Genomic DNA, 14,831 nt, shown 5'->3' on the forward strand with positions numbered 1-14,831 from the left:
CAATGGGTGTTGAAATACGCTGCACATACCGGTAGTCAAGGTGCGCGCATCCAACATCCATCGCCTGTCGCTGGCGTACCTTCTTCTTCTGGCTACCCAGATACAACAACGGCCCCCAACCACGCACCAGCCCACGATCCTCTGCCACTTCATCTACGCCTGCCCTGTTCGACGCCTGCACGCAGCCGCCGTTACATCAATGCCGTCAGGCCAGCATGAAACGGAAGTGCACATCCCACGCGGCTGGCTCTCGCAAGAAGGCGCACCTCGTTGACCAATCTGCGAGCGCCACACCAACAGCCATCCAACAGCCTGTCTTGCAACACTTCTATCCCCGACTGCTTACACTGCGCCACTACCTCTTGTCACAGCTGCCCAACTCATCCAAGAACAGACGTCGAAAACTGGCCGAGCTGGGCCTGGCAGCCGCGACCAAGACCGCTGCAGCGTCAACATGTGATCCTGACTACGAGCTTGGACAGCTGCTCGATTCCACTGTGATCGGTCAGCAGAGCATGGCAAAGACGGACAACCAGCAACAAATCACAACAGAGCGTAACAAAGACATCGAGGCTTTCATTCAGCAGCTGTCGCCTGCCATCACCGGCGGCACCTTCAAGCCAGGCTATTTGCTGCAATCCGAGGTAGGTCTTGTCGTGCAGTGACATGTCTTCGTGTGCCAAAACATACACAGGCGGGTGCTAAGAAGCACAGATTGTTGACATCGTGATTTGGCGCCTGTTCAAAAGGTCTTCGTCCCACAAGATTCGCCATCTGATCTGCCATGGCTTTGAACGATCCGGATCAACGTACCGTCAAAATGCTCTCGACAGGGACAACAGTTCCTCGATACCTGGCCTGGTTGCGCGCTACCCTAACAACTATGTGCGTACACTGAAAGGGCCGCTATGGTGTCGACTACAAGCTGTCCTTGGCGAAGGCGGTGATCGAATCATGATGGACATGCTTATGGACTGCGCTATATTCCGCCCCGTCGACGGGACCTTTTCAAACTACCATCAGCTGAGCGGTCCTCCCATATTCGACTTGAAGCCTTGTGTCCCTCTGAAGGAGCCTGCAGCAGAACCTCTATCGATGAATCCCAGATCGAGACAACCTTCGGATTCCGCCAGCGACTACCGAACACTGTGCAAGATAGCCTTTGTGCGCAACCGAATGTTGTATGCCAAACCTGCTCTAAATGGCAAAGGTGGTATCACTTTCGGCATGCGCCATATCCGTCCGTGTGCTCCTGAGGTCCATGTGGTCTTCATAGCTGACACGACTTACAGACGTGCTGAATCGTTTTTCCCGCCGAGAAGACAAGCAGCAGGTCATTCAAATTATGAGATATATATTTCCACGACAGTTCGGCTTGCACAATGTCTTCACTTCCAAGGTCGACGCGCGTGAGACGGCAATGCCACTCAAAGACTATACCTTGCGAGAGAAGGAGATTCACCAAGGCATGTGCCGAGACTTGGGCGACAAAATTCACAACCCAAATGAGGTGGCCAAATGGAAGTTACGTGTACCAAAGAGGCTACGAGGCGATGTGGTCTTGATGATCGAGAAGCTCCGCATACTCAATCAGAGATGTTCGTATGCAGAGATGCTACGCCACTACTGCCCAGTCGAGGTATGTCTTCATACAAGATAGGTGCGGAATTGAAAACTGAAAAACCCCAGGCTTTACCTCTATCGTCAAATCCAGTGTGGAGGAAGTCTCATCTTCACCTGAAGTATGCTACCACGGAATCCACAGGCGTTGCGAGCAGAAGGAAGAACCACGCTATAGCTCAAGCAGACGAGCAATCGAATGAGGAGGCATGTTTTACAGACATGGCCTGTCCCACAGCAAACGTATCTGCGTTCTGCAGAGCTATTGTCTCTAAAGTCATCCCAAAACGCTTTTGGGGCGACAAAGACATCAAGCGTACAATCATGCATTACATTGATCAGTTTGTGAGTTTACGGAAGTTCGAGACATTGACGCTGCACCAGGTTACACAGAAGCTGCCGGTACGTACCATCCAAGTTTTGGTTCATTCCGAAACTGAGACATCACAGATTACGAGTCTTGCGTGGCTCCGGCTTCCTGGTCAAGACGAGACCGCCAAGCTAGCGCGGTCTGACTTTGAAAAGCGCAAGGAGATCCTTCAAGAATTCGTGTATTGGCTCTTCGATTCATTCCTGATACCCCTGATCAGATCGAACTTTTATGTCACAGAATCAAATGCTCACCGCAATCGACTATTCTACTTCCGACACGACGTTTGGCGAATGCTCGCAGAGCCGTCGCTATCGACCTTGAGACTGAAGATGTTCGAGGAGATGCCGACAGAACGCGCGAACAAGCTCCTGGCTGTTCGTCCACTCGGCTTCAGCAAGATACGCCTTCTGCCGAAGAAGCAAGGTATTCGCATGATCATGAATCTGAAACGAAAACTACAAGTGACGCGATATGGCGCCATGACCCTCCAAAAAAGTATCAATGCGGTCATGGCGCCTGTCTTTCATGCCATTACATATGAAAAGGTCTGTAGTCGACACGACACGACACAACACAAGTATATTGTCCTAATCTGTGGCAGACCCTTCAACCCGAGAAGTTCGGCTCCTCGCTGTTTTCAGTGGGCGATATGTTTCCGAAACTCGAGGCATTCAAGAAATGGTTACAAGAACAAGGGTTGAGTGGCAGGCCTCTGTACTTCGCCAAAGTTGACGTCCTGTCTTGCTTCGACACCATCCCTCAACAACGTCTGTTGAGTATGATGGACAGCCTCGTTCCAGCGCAAGCATACCAGACAGGTAAGCATGTAGAAATCAGTCCAATGGGTGCCTTACAGCGTCTCGACGGTCAGCACGTCAGTCCAGCCCCACTGAAGCGCTGGGTTTCGCATACCGTAGCTGCCAACGACACACAGTCATTCAGCCAGCTTGTACAAAACAAGCTGGTAGGCTCGAAGAGCAACACCATCTTCGTTGACGCGAACTTGCAGCAGCAAGAGACAAAAGCTAATCTGATGCATCTACTTGGCGAGCATGTAGAGCGTAATCTTGTCAAGATCGGCAAGCGCTTCTATCGCCAGAAGAGGGGCATTCCACAAGGCTCGATCCTGTCGAGCATCCTGTGCAACTACTTCTACGCTGAGCTTGAACGTGATGTACTAGGCTTTGCACTGAGCAGTGACTGTCTGCTCTTACGTTTGCTCGACGATTTCCTGCTGATAACAGTCAACCGCCAGCATGCAGAGCGCTTCGTACGCGTCATGCATCGCGGCCACGCAGATTACGGCGTTGAGGTCAAGCCTTCGAAATCCATGGCCAACTTCGATGTGACCACTGAGGATGGCACTCGGCTCCCCAAGTGCAGCCCGGCCACGGATTTTCTGTACTGTGGAGTTTGTATCGACACCACGACGTTAGAAGTGAGGAAGAATAGTGAACGTTACACAAGGACTGGTGAGTGGGATCGAGTGGCTTGCGGAAGCTGGACAGGGAGACTGACGTGCAGTAGATGTTGGGGACTCGCTGACCACAGAGTTGTCGAAAGTGCCAGGACAGACGTTCCATCGAAAAGCACTCAAGTACGTGGGCAGCTGTTCCCAACCTCCAGCTCGGCGCTGACATGACACAGTGGGTTCAAGATTCAGCTTAAAGCCATGTTCATCGACACGGCATTGAACAGCGTGTCGACAGTACTAAGCAATTTGCACCAAAGCTTCCATGAAGCGGCGGTGAGATGTCTCGAATACGTGCGCGTGTTGGCAAAGGTGCGAACAACGTGTTCCAGCCTGCTCATCAGTGCGTTCACTCCAAGCCCGACCCTTTCCCCAATGTACCCGCGAGATAGGTTGGAATCCTAATGGGCTTGCTTCTCCAGCCAGTCGGAAGAGAGGCAGGCGCAAGCGTGGGTTGGATGCACAGATTAAGCGAGGACACGAGTAATCTGCAGTGCAGCGTCGATCGTCACGGCTATCTCTACCGATCATGAAGGACTGACGAGTTGCACAGGGACTGTAGACAGCATCATCGCGCTAGCATTTGTGATGGTGCAGCGACGTGCGCGTTCTCGCAGCGACAGAAGCGTTGTGCATGTGCAGAGCGTCATCTCACGCCGACAGCTCCAGTGGTAAGTGTGGCTGAGGCCAGCGTCTCACAGTGGGCGGAGACGGAGCTCGACGGCTCTTTCCCCCATTGCGCAACCCAGGCCAGGGGACCTTCGGACGAACGCCAGGGTGCGCGAGACGGTCTGGCGGGGAAGTGGTGTCACGGAGAGTTTGATGGGCGCCAAAGGCTAATTTGAGGACAGGCTCGCTTGTAAAGCCTTCCACACGGTGTTTCAGCGCGCGCAGACCAAGCATAGTGCTTTGCTGGTATGGCTCAAGGCATCGCTCAAGGCGGCTCGCATGTCTGATGCAGCGCAGAGAGAAATGCTCGAGGCGGCTGCCAGTGCTTGGCAGCGAAGATAAGAGACGCTGATCGTGCTATGCGGATGGTGTTGTGGACGGCAGGCAAGCTCAGAAAGCTGGCTGCAGCGTGGAAGCAAGCAAGTCAAAGCGCGTTCAACGGGGTCAAGATCGGACGATCGGACCCGGGACATGTGTTAGCGGCGCGGCGCCCGAGGCTTGGCTGCATGGACGGCGCATGGCGGAAGAGCAGCAATGTTGACGTTCCCAAAATCCTGCTTTCGTCGAGCAACCGGGAGGTAATCATCATGGAAGTTCCCATTTTGTGCACTCGGGGCGATCAGCCAGCGGGCAAAGGTCCAGCGAGCGCTGATTGCTGGGAGGAGCCGCAAAAAGTGGTGCCTCAAGCGTGCCATTGGTCGGCGGTGGAATTTCTCTGATGTCAAGTCCAAGTCAAGCGTGTCAAGGCGTGCACCGATGAATTGCAGGGGCCGGGAGCAGCGGTACCAGCCACAACGAGCCATGACGGACTTTGACGGTTTCACGTTGGACGGTCGTCCAGTCCCCAGATGCGGACGGGCATGGGCGCTGCAGACGCCATGGGAGATGCCCGTTTAGAGCTTTTCTGGTTCAAAACTCCGGCATCCCTTGCGCGCGTCGTGTTGGAGCTGCCTCATTACCCACGAACATGCCCGCTCGATACACCAGTGCGCCCTCCCCACCCGTGCATGCAGCGACCCTCTTATCATCTCCATTGAAGTGCGAGCCTGCCCGCCTGCCCGCCTGCTCGACGTAACAGGACGAGAGAGCAGCCGTCCGCGCGCCTGGAACAACGGCTCGAGCAGGGATCATCAGGGGTCTAGCGCAGCCATGCCTTCCCGAAATTGCGTCGCCCAGTTGGAGCACCAACACCAAGTCTGTGACGAATACGACGACGACAACGACGACAACAACCACCCAGCGGCGGGCGAGCGTTATTTTTCAAAAGGCACCGCGCTGTACATTATTTCAGAGCATGACTACGGCAGGCAGCGCTCGCTGATTCCGCTCCCGGCCTCTCGCGTCTGCGCCCAGCGAACAAAGTCGACGTCTGCGTACCTTCTTCCTCACCGCATTGGGGCCCCAGTCCCCGTCCGCCCGCTTGCTCAGCGCCAGCCACGCTCGCTCATGGCCACGCTTGCATACGCCCAGGGCATGCAGCCCACACAGCACCACATGGCCTCCTCGTACGAGCTGGAGCCGCCCGACCTCACCAACTCCAAGTCGAGCAAGTCGTCCAGCTTCCACTCGGAGACGCTCTCCGACTACATGGGGCCGAGCGACCTCTCGCACTTTGAGGAGATCAATCTCGACGACGTCAGCAGCGGTCCCAATGCCTTCCCCATGGCCACGAGCCCCGACCACCGCGTCGTCTACGAGGCCCGCAGCATCTCTTCATCGTCGCTGTCAAGCATCCGGAGCACTCCGCTGCCGCACCCAGCCCAGCACTCGTTCCGCGACCTGACAGGCAGAAAGCCACAGTATCCGAGTCTGACGGGCCACGTCAACCATGCCGTGCGCCAGCCGCCGCCGCTGCCGCCGCCGCAGCAGCAGCTGGCACCCGGAAAGATGCGGAGGGGGTTCACGTCGCCATCAGCACCCTCGCTCCAGACCATGAACCTGAACCTGGCAGCACCGCGACACGCCTCCCGCTCGCCCTCTCCGTCGAGTGCACACACATCGGCACCACGCACACTCTCGCAAATGAGCTCGCGGACACTAGACGTCTTGCCTTCGCCCTCGGTTAATGCCCGGAGGCAGTCGTGGCAGGACGCAAAGCGCAAGACAGTGAAGGAGAGGGAGGCAGAGTGCGACGACGAGGACGACGAACTGCCCGAGGACGCTGTCATCTGGAACATTCCCATCTCACCGCGCCCCGCTCAGGAGCGATCACCAGCCCCGTCAACTAGCGGCAGCCCCCCACAGCCCTCCCCGGCCGCCAGTGCAGCCAGTGCGGGCCTTTCGTCGGCGAGGACATCGCCAGCCCCGAACTCACGCTCTCCACAACCGCCATCACCACACCCCTTAAATAGAACAGAATCACCGCCCACACTAGAAAGACAGCGGACGTACACATGGCAGGATGCCTACGGATCTCTCGACCCGGATGCGAAGACAATGACGGAGAAGCTGGAGGAATATCAGGTGGAATTCGAGCGGAAGCAGGAGGTCAAGCGCCAGCAGCCGGGACTTGCAAGATCGACCTCCCTAAATCAGCCTAAGCCCAAGACGAAGAAGACCACATTACCACCCATCCGCAAGAGTGACCCTCTGATCGACCCGTTCCAGCCATCCGCTGAGAAGCAAAAGTACCTCTCGCGCACTCGCCCTTCGTGGTTACCACCCAAGAACCCGAAGGAGGAGAAAAAGCACCTCAAAGAGTACCAGCGGATGCTGGCGCGGATCGAAGAAGCTGGTAAGCTGCACAGCGTTCGTGTAGAGGTGTCGCAGACTAACGGTTGTAGAACGCCTCGAAGCCCAGCGCGCTCAAGACGAGACCCTTGCACGCGAGAAGGCCACTCGCATAAAAGCAGAGTACTGGTCGAATCTGCTACTTCCCAACTGGGCCACTGAAATGACGAAGCCTGAGCTCCTAGCTTCACACCGGAAAATGTGGTGGAACGGCGTTCCTCCACGGTTAAGAGGGCAGGTCTGGTCAAAGGCAGTAGGAAACGACCTCGAAGTCACAGAAGGCACCTTCAAGATCGCACTCGAGAAAGCACAGAAAGAGATTGCGCAACTAGGCACCGAGGCACTGGGCGGCCGCTACGCACAAATCCTCGAAAACACGCGCTCTGTCTTCCCTGAGCTGAAGATGTTCGCCGCTCCCTCCTCCTCAGCCGCAAACGACGAGCAACCACTGCATCAAGACCTGGTCAATGTGTGCCTGGCGTACGCAACCTATCGCCCCGACATCTCTCACAAAGAGAACGGAATTCACCACATCGCGGCACTGCTCCTGCTCAATCTTCCCACCCCAAACACTTTCATCGTGTTGTCGAATCTGCTCAACAGACCCCTTCCGCTCTCCTTTCTTGTCCAGGACCCAAATGCTATCCATGCTGCATACTCCACCACGCTTCACGCCCTCTCCAAGAAGTCACCCAGCCTCACAAAGCGATTGGAAGACCTTCGCGTGGAGCCGAGAGACTACCTCTACCACATGTTCAGCAGCCTGTTCTGCGGGCGGCTGGGCGTCGAGCACGCAGCCCGCGTCATGGACGTGTACGCCATTGAGAGCGACAAGATCCCTCCGCGCGTCGCTGTGGCGATCATGCTGGTGCTTGAGGGCAGCTGCATGGAAGGCGAGAAGGGCGCTGTGGAGAAAGTGCTGGGCGAGAAGAAGGTAGCCCTGAGTGTCGACGAATTCATGGCCAAGGTGTATGAGGCGGGCAAGATGAGCTCGTCGCCGACGCCTTGAGCCCTTTCGACGCATGGAGGAACGAGCTGTTGTATAAAGGAAGGAAAGCAGGAAAGAAAGAAAGACGACGATGATACGACATGACGCATCGAGCTTTATTCACATCACACGGCTGCGACCTGCTGTCAGCGCGACGCAGCGCACCACTATATTGAGCATTTACACCACGGCGTTGGTTCTATCAGCTTTATACTGCTACCTATCTATCCTTTCCTTTCCTTTCCTTTTCGTTTCTTTCCATTCCCTTGTCTTTCGTCAACTTTGTCATACTACATCCCCTTTTACCATCTACATCTAGTTGTATATACACCTTTCCACCTACTACCTACCTTCCTACCTTACCTCTCAATAAGAAGCGCGAAACCCCCCAACACAAAGAAAGGGGCGAGTAGCTATATTCTTCCTCTTTCCACCTACTCTTCTTCTCTCTCTGTGTGGTCTTTCCTCTCTTTCTCCCCTCTAACTTGCGATGGAGGAGGCTGGGAAGTCGCCTGCCTTGTTATGCAATATTCGTCAGTAACGGTTCCTTGTAGTTATGCATGTGTGAACATTTAAATGTATATATGTATATTCCCGTTTGTCAGTGTCCCTTAGACCCCCCCCCCCCCCCCCCCCCCCCCCGACTGCAACCCCAGACCCTGAATGCTGGACCCTGAACCCCCGACTCAGTCCACATGTCACATGTCACACACCCTGTCATTCCGATGCCACATGCCAAACCCCTGCCACTCCACCACCCATCCTTGAAACGTGGCGTCGGCGTTGGTTTTTCTGGAATTCTCTGGTTGTGGCGCTCGTGGGTTTCAAGCAGGGTTGGCTGGCGGCGATGCAGAGCCGAGGGGGACGCTACGTTTCAGTGCTGTGTCAGCACTCGATACGGTGATGTGGGTTGGTGGTTTGTGAGCTTGAAGAAGGCGGTCAAGTAAAGGAAGGGGAAGGCACGTGGTGAACAGAGTGTGTGTGAGAGGGCTTGTGAACTGGTGTTGCTGTTTTTTGTTTTTTTTGGGGGGGGGTTTTTTTGGTGACACTTGTCAGGCTCTGGCTAATGAGGCTCTCGGATATCGGCATCTGGCAAAGCGTCTACCTTTGACTAGGTTTGGCAATAAGTACTGTTCTGGCCACGTGCTCACTATCTGAGTGAGCATTGATGCCTTTTTGGCATGCCTTGGCACGGTGGGCAGAGCTGTGTCCTGACACCACACAGTAGCAGGAGTTCCGGCGAGGGCTCTTGCGCTTTGAGATGAGTCGGTTCGTTCTTCTGATTGCTGGGTGTGGTGTGTATAGACACACATTTCCTGGTTGTTGGTACAGTCGTTGACTCGATGGTAATATCTGCTGCTGCGTCGCTGCTGAGGATAGAAGCAGATGGCTTCTGGTGCTCGTGTGATATTACCAGGTGGTCTAATGCCTGCGGACAAGATTGGAGATGACAGTGGAAGTGTGGCTATACTGATGACTATAACCATGCTGATGTTGGAGTCACGGGTCATTATCTACACAGTCGGAGTGAAATCCTTCTCATGTCCAGTATACAAGGATTCGGTACGTCGAGTTTTCAGCACAGAGGCTCATGGACGCATGGGTCTATAACGGCCTAGTCTTGCAATCACATCTGATAACACCGGTAATAGGCTGTGTGGATTCGACACGGTGGGGCTGCTGGTTGGTGGAAATGCATCATTTGGAGATTCGTGTTGTGACGAAGAATTCTTGTGTTGAAATATTTGAAAAAAGGGTGTGAGACTTCGAACTCCTCGGGCTTTTCAAACCTTACATTGAGGATGATGCAGATGATAGGGGATCAGGTAAAGGTATCAAGCATCTATTCGCTTATATGACTGGTGTGTCGTATTGTCAGTGCGGTACTGAACACGTTTGATACTCAAGCACTGACGGGGATTTCTCCACACCCCAGATGCTGTCAAATGTCATCTCGTCCCCATTCAGCGTGAATGATCCCAAGTCCTCGGTGTTGGGTGTCCAACCGTAAAGTAGCAGCTTCTCCCAAGGGTGCAATGACGCAGTCGAGCTCCTTAGACCAATCTATGATGTGATAGACTCAAATGTTCCTCGTCTGTGGCTACCGCGGTCCGCATGCGGTGCTTTTGAAAAGGCTTCCATTCTCGCGTACGATTTACAGATCAATATTCTCGTTCTTAATGACTCGGCCAGGCATGGCCAGTCAGCCCTTGCTGAATTAATCATTCTTCGTGATCGCATCTGAGAACGAGAAGACCTGACAAGAGGTAGAGACCGCACTGCCGTGCGCAGCTTTCGGTCTTCAAGAGCAGATAGAGATACGGCCGCGGATCTACTTTCACGAAGACACACAACAGGAAGCGATATACGGGATAGGTATGGAGCGTACCCAGATCCAACAGAGGCAGTTGGAGTATGCGTTGAGCTGAATTGTTCGGGCTTTCACGTAGGCTTGGATGATGTTGGACAACACGGGTTGCCAGGGAAGAGTGCGTAATCTTTGCGGTCAAAACCTCCAGCATGTGGCCACCTGAAAGCGGGAAGTATTTTCGATCGAGAATAAAACAGGTCATGGTCAGCGTATGCTTGCGTTGTGCGCTTCAATCCACGTTTGTATCTCAGCAAAGTCGCTCGCCCACACCATCTGCCACTCGTCTGCACACTTCCAGTCCTGCAGACGAGGACAGCAGATACCAAGGTCTTGCAATCGCTCGGCCAGCTTCTTCTGCGAGCTACCGATGGGATCATCGCGAACGCAGATGCCAAGGTCGGCTTCCAAGAGGCATTCTATGTCTGTCCAGCTGTCCCCAACATATACAATTGGTCTGCTGGAGCCGGGACATTCGTTTCTAGATTCGCGATTCTGCTTCCGTAACCGCATCAGGTATTCCAGCTTATCACCACTGGATATAATCTTCATCATCGCGTCCTCGACGGGACTGATCTTTCCGGTAGAAACCAAGTCCCTCTCGATGCCATCAAGCTCATTTGCGTGGACTGCCTGTGGGTCCATGTAAGCTTCTCCAGCTTCCAGGCAGGATCTGATGAAGTGACGACTCCAATTGACACTCAGAATGTCTAGTTCATCGCGGTCTCGGCTTTGCATGCGCTGAAGGAATTGCGCGAAACCTTTGCGCAGCTCTACTTCTCTTGAATCGATGACGCGTTTTGCACCTTCGGCCAAAAGCTTCCTAGTCAGGCCCGCGAAAATCCCAGATGAGGAGACACGATCGAGACTCGCTTGCTCGACACTTTCAAGCGCCCGAAGCAGATCTTTTTCTTCTTGTACTGTCGTTGGTAGATTACTACCCGGGGCAAGCCTCTCTATTGCAGCAGTGTAGTCGGTCATGTAGGCCTCCGAGACGCGTTTCCATTCGTCGAGTACAGGTGAACTAGGCTTAGAGGAAGCCGCGATGCTGACGAGTGCATCGAGAGTGTCACGGCGTGTAATGGTGCCATCCCAATCCAGGACCCAGTGTATTGACTGATTTGGATCAAGGGGTGGTTTGGCGGTCATTGTGTTTGCTCGTCTTCTGAAGGCGCGTGTAGGTGAACAACGAAATGCAATCACTTTAAGCTTGTAGGAGCGTGACAATATGTGCGACATTCAGAAGAGTTGCCGACTCGACGTTGCTTGCGTTTGCACGCATGGAGCTCGGCTCGTGCAAAAGGAGAGCACGACAAAATACTCACGTGACCTATGTGAGGCAGACGAACGCCTCTCCAGCGGCGGTTGCAATGCACAGACACCGGAAAAGCACTCAAGTGTCCGGGTTCCTGCATGTTACGACAGTCTTTGCACATGATTTCGTGTTCTAGACGTTGTTGACTCTGACAGTTGGGCGAGGGAACAGGTCGTGGCTACGTCAGATCTTGTGAAGACAGGAGCAACTGCTGCATCAATGCTCCTTGTTCCAAGGTCTGATCATCTAGATAGAATCCGAGTATATTTTGAAAACCGACGTCGAGCCGCTGACGTCCAACAAGCGCAAGATAGCGGATTCGAGTGTTGACGTTTTCGATGTTTAAGATCGTGGCAAGGGTCGGAAACCAAGTCCGGCTTTGTCCGAGGCTTGCACACAATTACGTGACGCTTGATTGGCCACACGGTGGCTCTTTGCTCACCCATTGCCGAGGACGTTCGAACTTCTAAGAAGGCACCTATCTGACAACAGGACATCCCGCACTCTCCACTCCACACAACCCACAATGGCCTGCACACGCACTTTCGCTCGTCTGGCTACAAGGCAGACAGGTATGCACACGACCAACACCAGCTGCATGCGCCATTGAGCCCTGCTGACGCCATTCACGTAGCCTTCCGCCCGGCTGTCTTCTCGCGCGGTTTTGCCTCCGTCACCGACACGACCGCCCGCGAGCCCATCTCAAAGGTCGCTGAGAGCATCGTCCCAGACCCGGCCCGCAAGCCCGTCCCCGAGACCAAGACATCGACCAAGCAGGAGCCCGAGCCCAGCAAGGATGCGAAGACCAAGACCTTCCACATCTACCGATGGAACCCTGACGAGCCGTCATCGAAGCCCAAGATGCAGTCGTACACGCTCGACCTGAACAAGACCGGTCCCATGATGCTGGATGCACTCATCCGCATCAAGAACGAGGTCGACCCCACCCTTACCTTCAGGAGAAGTTGTCGCGAGGGCATCTGTGGAAGCTGCGCCATGAACATTGACGGCGTCAACACCCTGGCCTGCCTGTGCCGCATCCCCACAGACACCGCCAAGGAGTCTCGCATCTACCCGCTCCCCCACATGTACGTCGTCAAGGACCTCGTGCCCGACATGACGCTCTTCTACAAGCAATACCGCTCCGTCAAGCCCTACCTCCAGCGCACCACCCCCTCGCCTGACGTAAGTACCAACGATCACCAGCAGCAACAGCCCACTCACTAACACGATCCAGGGTCGTGAGTACCGCCAGACCAAGGAGGACCGCAAGAAGCTCGACGGTCTTTACGAATGCATTCTGTGCGCCTGCTGCTCGACATCGTGCCCGTCCTACTGGTGGAACCAGGAGGAGTATCTCGGACCCGCCGTTCTCCTCCAATCCTACCGCTGGATTGCCGACTCGCGTGACGAGAAGAAGGCCGAGCGCCAGGACGCTCTCAACAACAGCATGAGCTTGTACCGATGCCACACCATTCTTAACTGCTCGAGGACATGCCCCAAGGGCCTGAACCCCGCGCTGGCAATTGCTGAAATTAAGAAGAGCATGGCTTTCACCTAAGCAAGACGACGGAAGTTTGGATTAGGGAGAGAGACGAAGGAAGATGGTGATGATTAGCATTCGCTGTGTGCACACAGGATCGACTTTTTGAGTTGGTGTTTTCGAGTTAGGCCTGTATTTTTTGGAGACATGTACGCAAACCAATCCATTTACATTCTACCAAACCCTTGCTTTCGACAGTGTCATGAGAAACTCGTGTCCCAATGGCAGTCGTGTGTTGCGAGACTTGGGAAGTGGTCAACCCTCTGGAACTGTTTCGCGCAACGTACACCGTTTGATGTTTGCCACAACGCCTTAGACACAACTGTGGCATTGTCGTCAATTGCATTAAGCGACACTGCGAGCCTCTCGTTCGCACAGCTGATGTCCACCAGAAGGTTGGAGCGAATCGCAGCCAGCAGCTGATTTGCTTCGCGTACTCGGTCGCTCAGAGAGGCTGATTAACCTTTAGGACGTTTGTCATCGTAAAGTCGGACAAAGACTACTCGTTTCATGCATTGCACTGTTGGCAAGATGTAGGTTGTTTTGCAGCACCCGTTTCACCTTTGCTCAAGCCTCAGGCTTGCAGTACATCGAAGTCACGTAGTCAAAGGACTTCTAGGAGATGGTTCAACCATTTCGCATAATTCCTGGTTGAACAGATCGTGTTAGCCCCCGTTGTATCTGATCAGCTCATCACGTCCAGGTAGGCCTTCCAAGCCTACGAGTTTTGTCCGCAGAAAAGCCTTACGATTGGACTGATGCAAGCAGGTTTGATGGTATGATCACAGGTTTCTAGTCAGTGATCTAGGGTTCTCAAGACCGTGGGGTGCACTGGATCTGACATCAATGCGAATGCCAATAAAAACAGCGTAACGTGATTATCTACGCGCATATATCAGTCGGTCCATCGAGCGCTATCTGTGAGTGATGCTGCATGACTTGTGCTGTGATTCAAAAGATCTTGCCGCTTACCTGAACCTACTGTTCTTCTTCTTCGACTAAGAGGACGAGAAAATACAGTTTTAGATATATCCTCGCATCAAGCAACAGATACTATTCACGTCGGCACTTTCCTTCGGTTACTGCACTGTGTCATACCATCTGAAGAGAGTATGAGGTAGTTGATGCGGGAGAAGGGTCCTTCCATCAGTTAAACGTATCCTTCCACTGGTGACAAGCACACTCTAGATATGCTCTGACTCCCCATGGCCTCTCGGATGAGTATCGAAGGGCATGCATCGTGAAGAGCCGTTTACGTGGTAAGGCTCCTTCAATGCTTCACATTGGCCTACGAAGTGAGCTGACAGCGAGAACCACCAGGTAGTATCCACAAACGAGAGGTGGAACACAGCGGAGCAGAGCCTCATCCTGCACCCACGCGGACGACACGAAAGACGACGAACATGGACATGTGATGGGTTGACCGAAGAGGAAGGTGCGATGATCTGTGCCACCCCATCCGGGCGTTCCAGGCCTTTCCCCGCCCCCAGACTCCGACAACGCACCAACGCACGCACCCAGGGTCCATCGTGTTGATTGGTCTTCTGACCAACGGTCACCTGCCCGTCTCCTTGGACACGCCCAAGACGGGCTTGGGGTGTTGGCCTAAACCTAGATGTAGGATGCCGTGACTTGTGCGGCGCGCGGCAACATGCTCGTCCCGAGCAAGACCCCTCTCGGCACGAGCTATAGCGATGGCTTGGAGGGACGACGGACGGCCGGCCGGAGGAAATACCGGGTGACAAGACGGGCTG

The 14,831-nt window shown here is 54.2% G+C and overlaps 4 protein-coding genes across 6 annotated transcripts, besides 10 other annotated features; 3 read left to right on the top strand and 1 right to left on the bottom strand.

Moving 5' to 3' along the window:
* Nucleotides 1-215: 215 nt before the first annotated feature.
* On the top strand, nt 216-4,475 carry EKO05_0008366 (RNA-directed DNA polymerase; the record flags this gene model as incomplete). Of its 3 annotated transcripts, XM_059637282.1 has the most annotated exons (11): nt 216-644; nt 715-1,240; nt 1,293-1,639; nt 1,690-2,022; nt 2,071-2,538; nt 2,595-3,465; nt 3,521-3,590; nt 3,641-3,807; nt 4,018-4,135; nt 4,316-4,379; nt 4,431-4,475. In XM_059637282.1, the coding sequence occupies 11 exons, from the start codon at nt 216-218 to the stop codon at nt 4,473-4,475; spliced, it is 3,438 nt and encodes a 1,145-aa protein (XP_059493265.1). The 3 variants fall into 3 exon arrangements, with proteins under 3 accessions (XP_059493265.1, XP_038796813.2, XP_059493264.1); XM_038941467.2 differs by having other exon boundaries at nt 4,316-4,475; XM_059637281.1 differs by having other exon boundaries at nt 3,641-4,475.
* A 702-nt stretch (nt 4,476-5,177) lies between these two features.
* Nucleotides 5,178-5,199: a tandem repeat.
* An 83-nt stretch (nt 5,200-5,282) lies between these two features.
* EKO05_0008367 (uncharacterized protein) lies at nt 5,283-7,872 on the top strand (the record flags this gene model as incomplete). Its single annotated transcript, XM_059637283.1, has 2 exons — nt 5,283-6,867; nt 6,917-7,872. 2 exons carry the CDS (start codon nt 5,283-5,285, stop codon nt 7,870-7,872), a joined length of 2,541 nt encoding a protein of 846 aa, XP_059493266.1.
* Nucleotides 5,334-5,369: a tandem repeat.
* Nucleotides 5,970-6,015: a tandem repeat.
* Nucleotides 7,873-8,075: 203 nt separating the features above from the next.
* Nucleotides 8,076-8,126: a tandem repeat.
* A 54-nt stretch (nt 8,127-8,180) lies between these two features.
* Nucleotides 8,181-8,216: a tandem repeat.
* Nucleotides 8,217-8,288: 72 nt separating this feature from the next.
* Nucleotides 8,289-8,333: a tandem repeat.
* A 134-nt stretch (nt 8,334-8,467) lies between these two features.
* Nucleotides 8,468-8,493: a tandem repeat.
* Nucleotides 8,494-8,495: 2 nt separating this feature from the next.
* Nucleotides 8,496-8,532: a tandem repeat.
* Nucleotides 8,533-8,935: 403 nt separating this feature from the next.
* Nucleotides 8,936-9,064: a dispersed repeat.
* A 1,362-nt stretch (nt 9,065-10,426) lies between these two features.
* EKO05_0008368 (uncharacterized protein) lies at nt 10,427-11,368 on the bottom strand (the record flags this gene model as incomplete). Its single annotated transcript, XM_038946509.1, has 1 exon — nt 10,427-11,368. One exon carries the CDS (start codon nt 11,366-11,368, stop codon nt 10,427-10,429), a length of 942 nt encoding a protein of 313 aa, XP_038796814.1.
* Nucleotides 11,369-12,060: 692 nt separating this feature from the next.
* On the top strand, nt 12,061-13,095 carry EKO05_0008369 (Succinate dehydrogenase (quinone); the record flags this gene model as incomplete). Its single annotated transcript, XM_038941194.1, has 3 exons — nt 12,061-12,106; nt 12,169-12,719; nt 12,772-13,095. 3 exons carry the CDS (start codon nt 12,061-12,063, stop codon nt 13,093-13,095), a joined length of 921 nt encoding a protein of 306 aa, XP_038796815.1.
* Nucleotides 13,096-14,778: 1,683 nt separating this feature from the next.
* Nucleotides 14,779-14,807: a tandem repeat.
* Nucleotides 14,808-14,831: the final 24 nt, after the last annotated feature.

This window comes from Ascochyta rabiei, chromosome 14 (assembly GCF_004011695.2).
Source record: "Ascochyta rabiei chromosome 14, complete sequence".
Taxonomy (NCBI): domain Eukaryota; kingdom Fungi; phylum Ascomycota; class Dothideomycetes; order Pleosporales; family Didymellaceae; genus Ascochyta; species Ascochyta rabiei.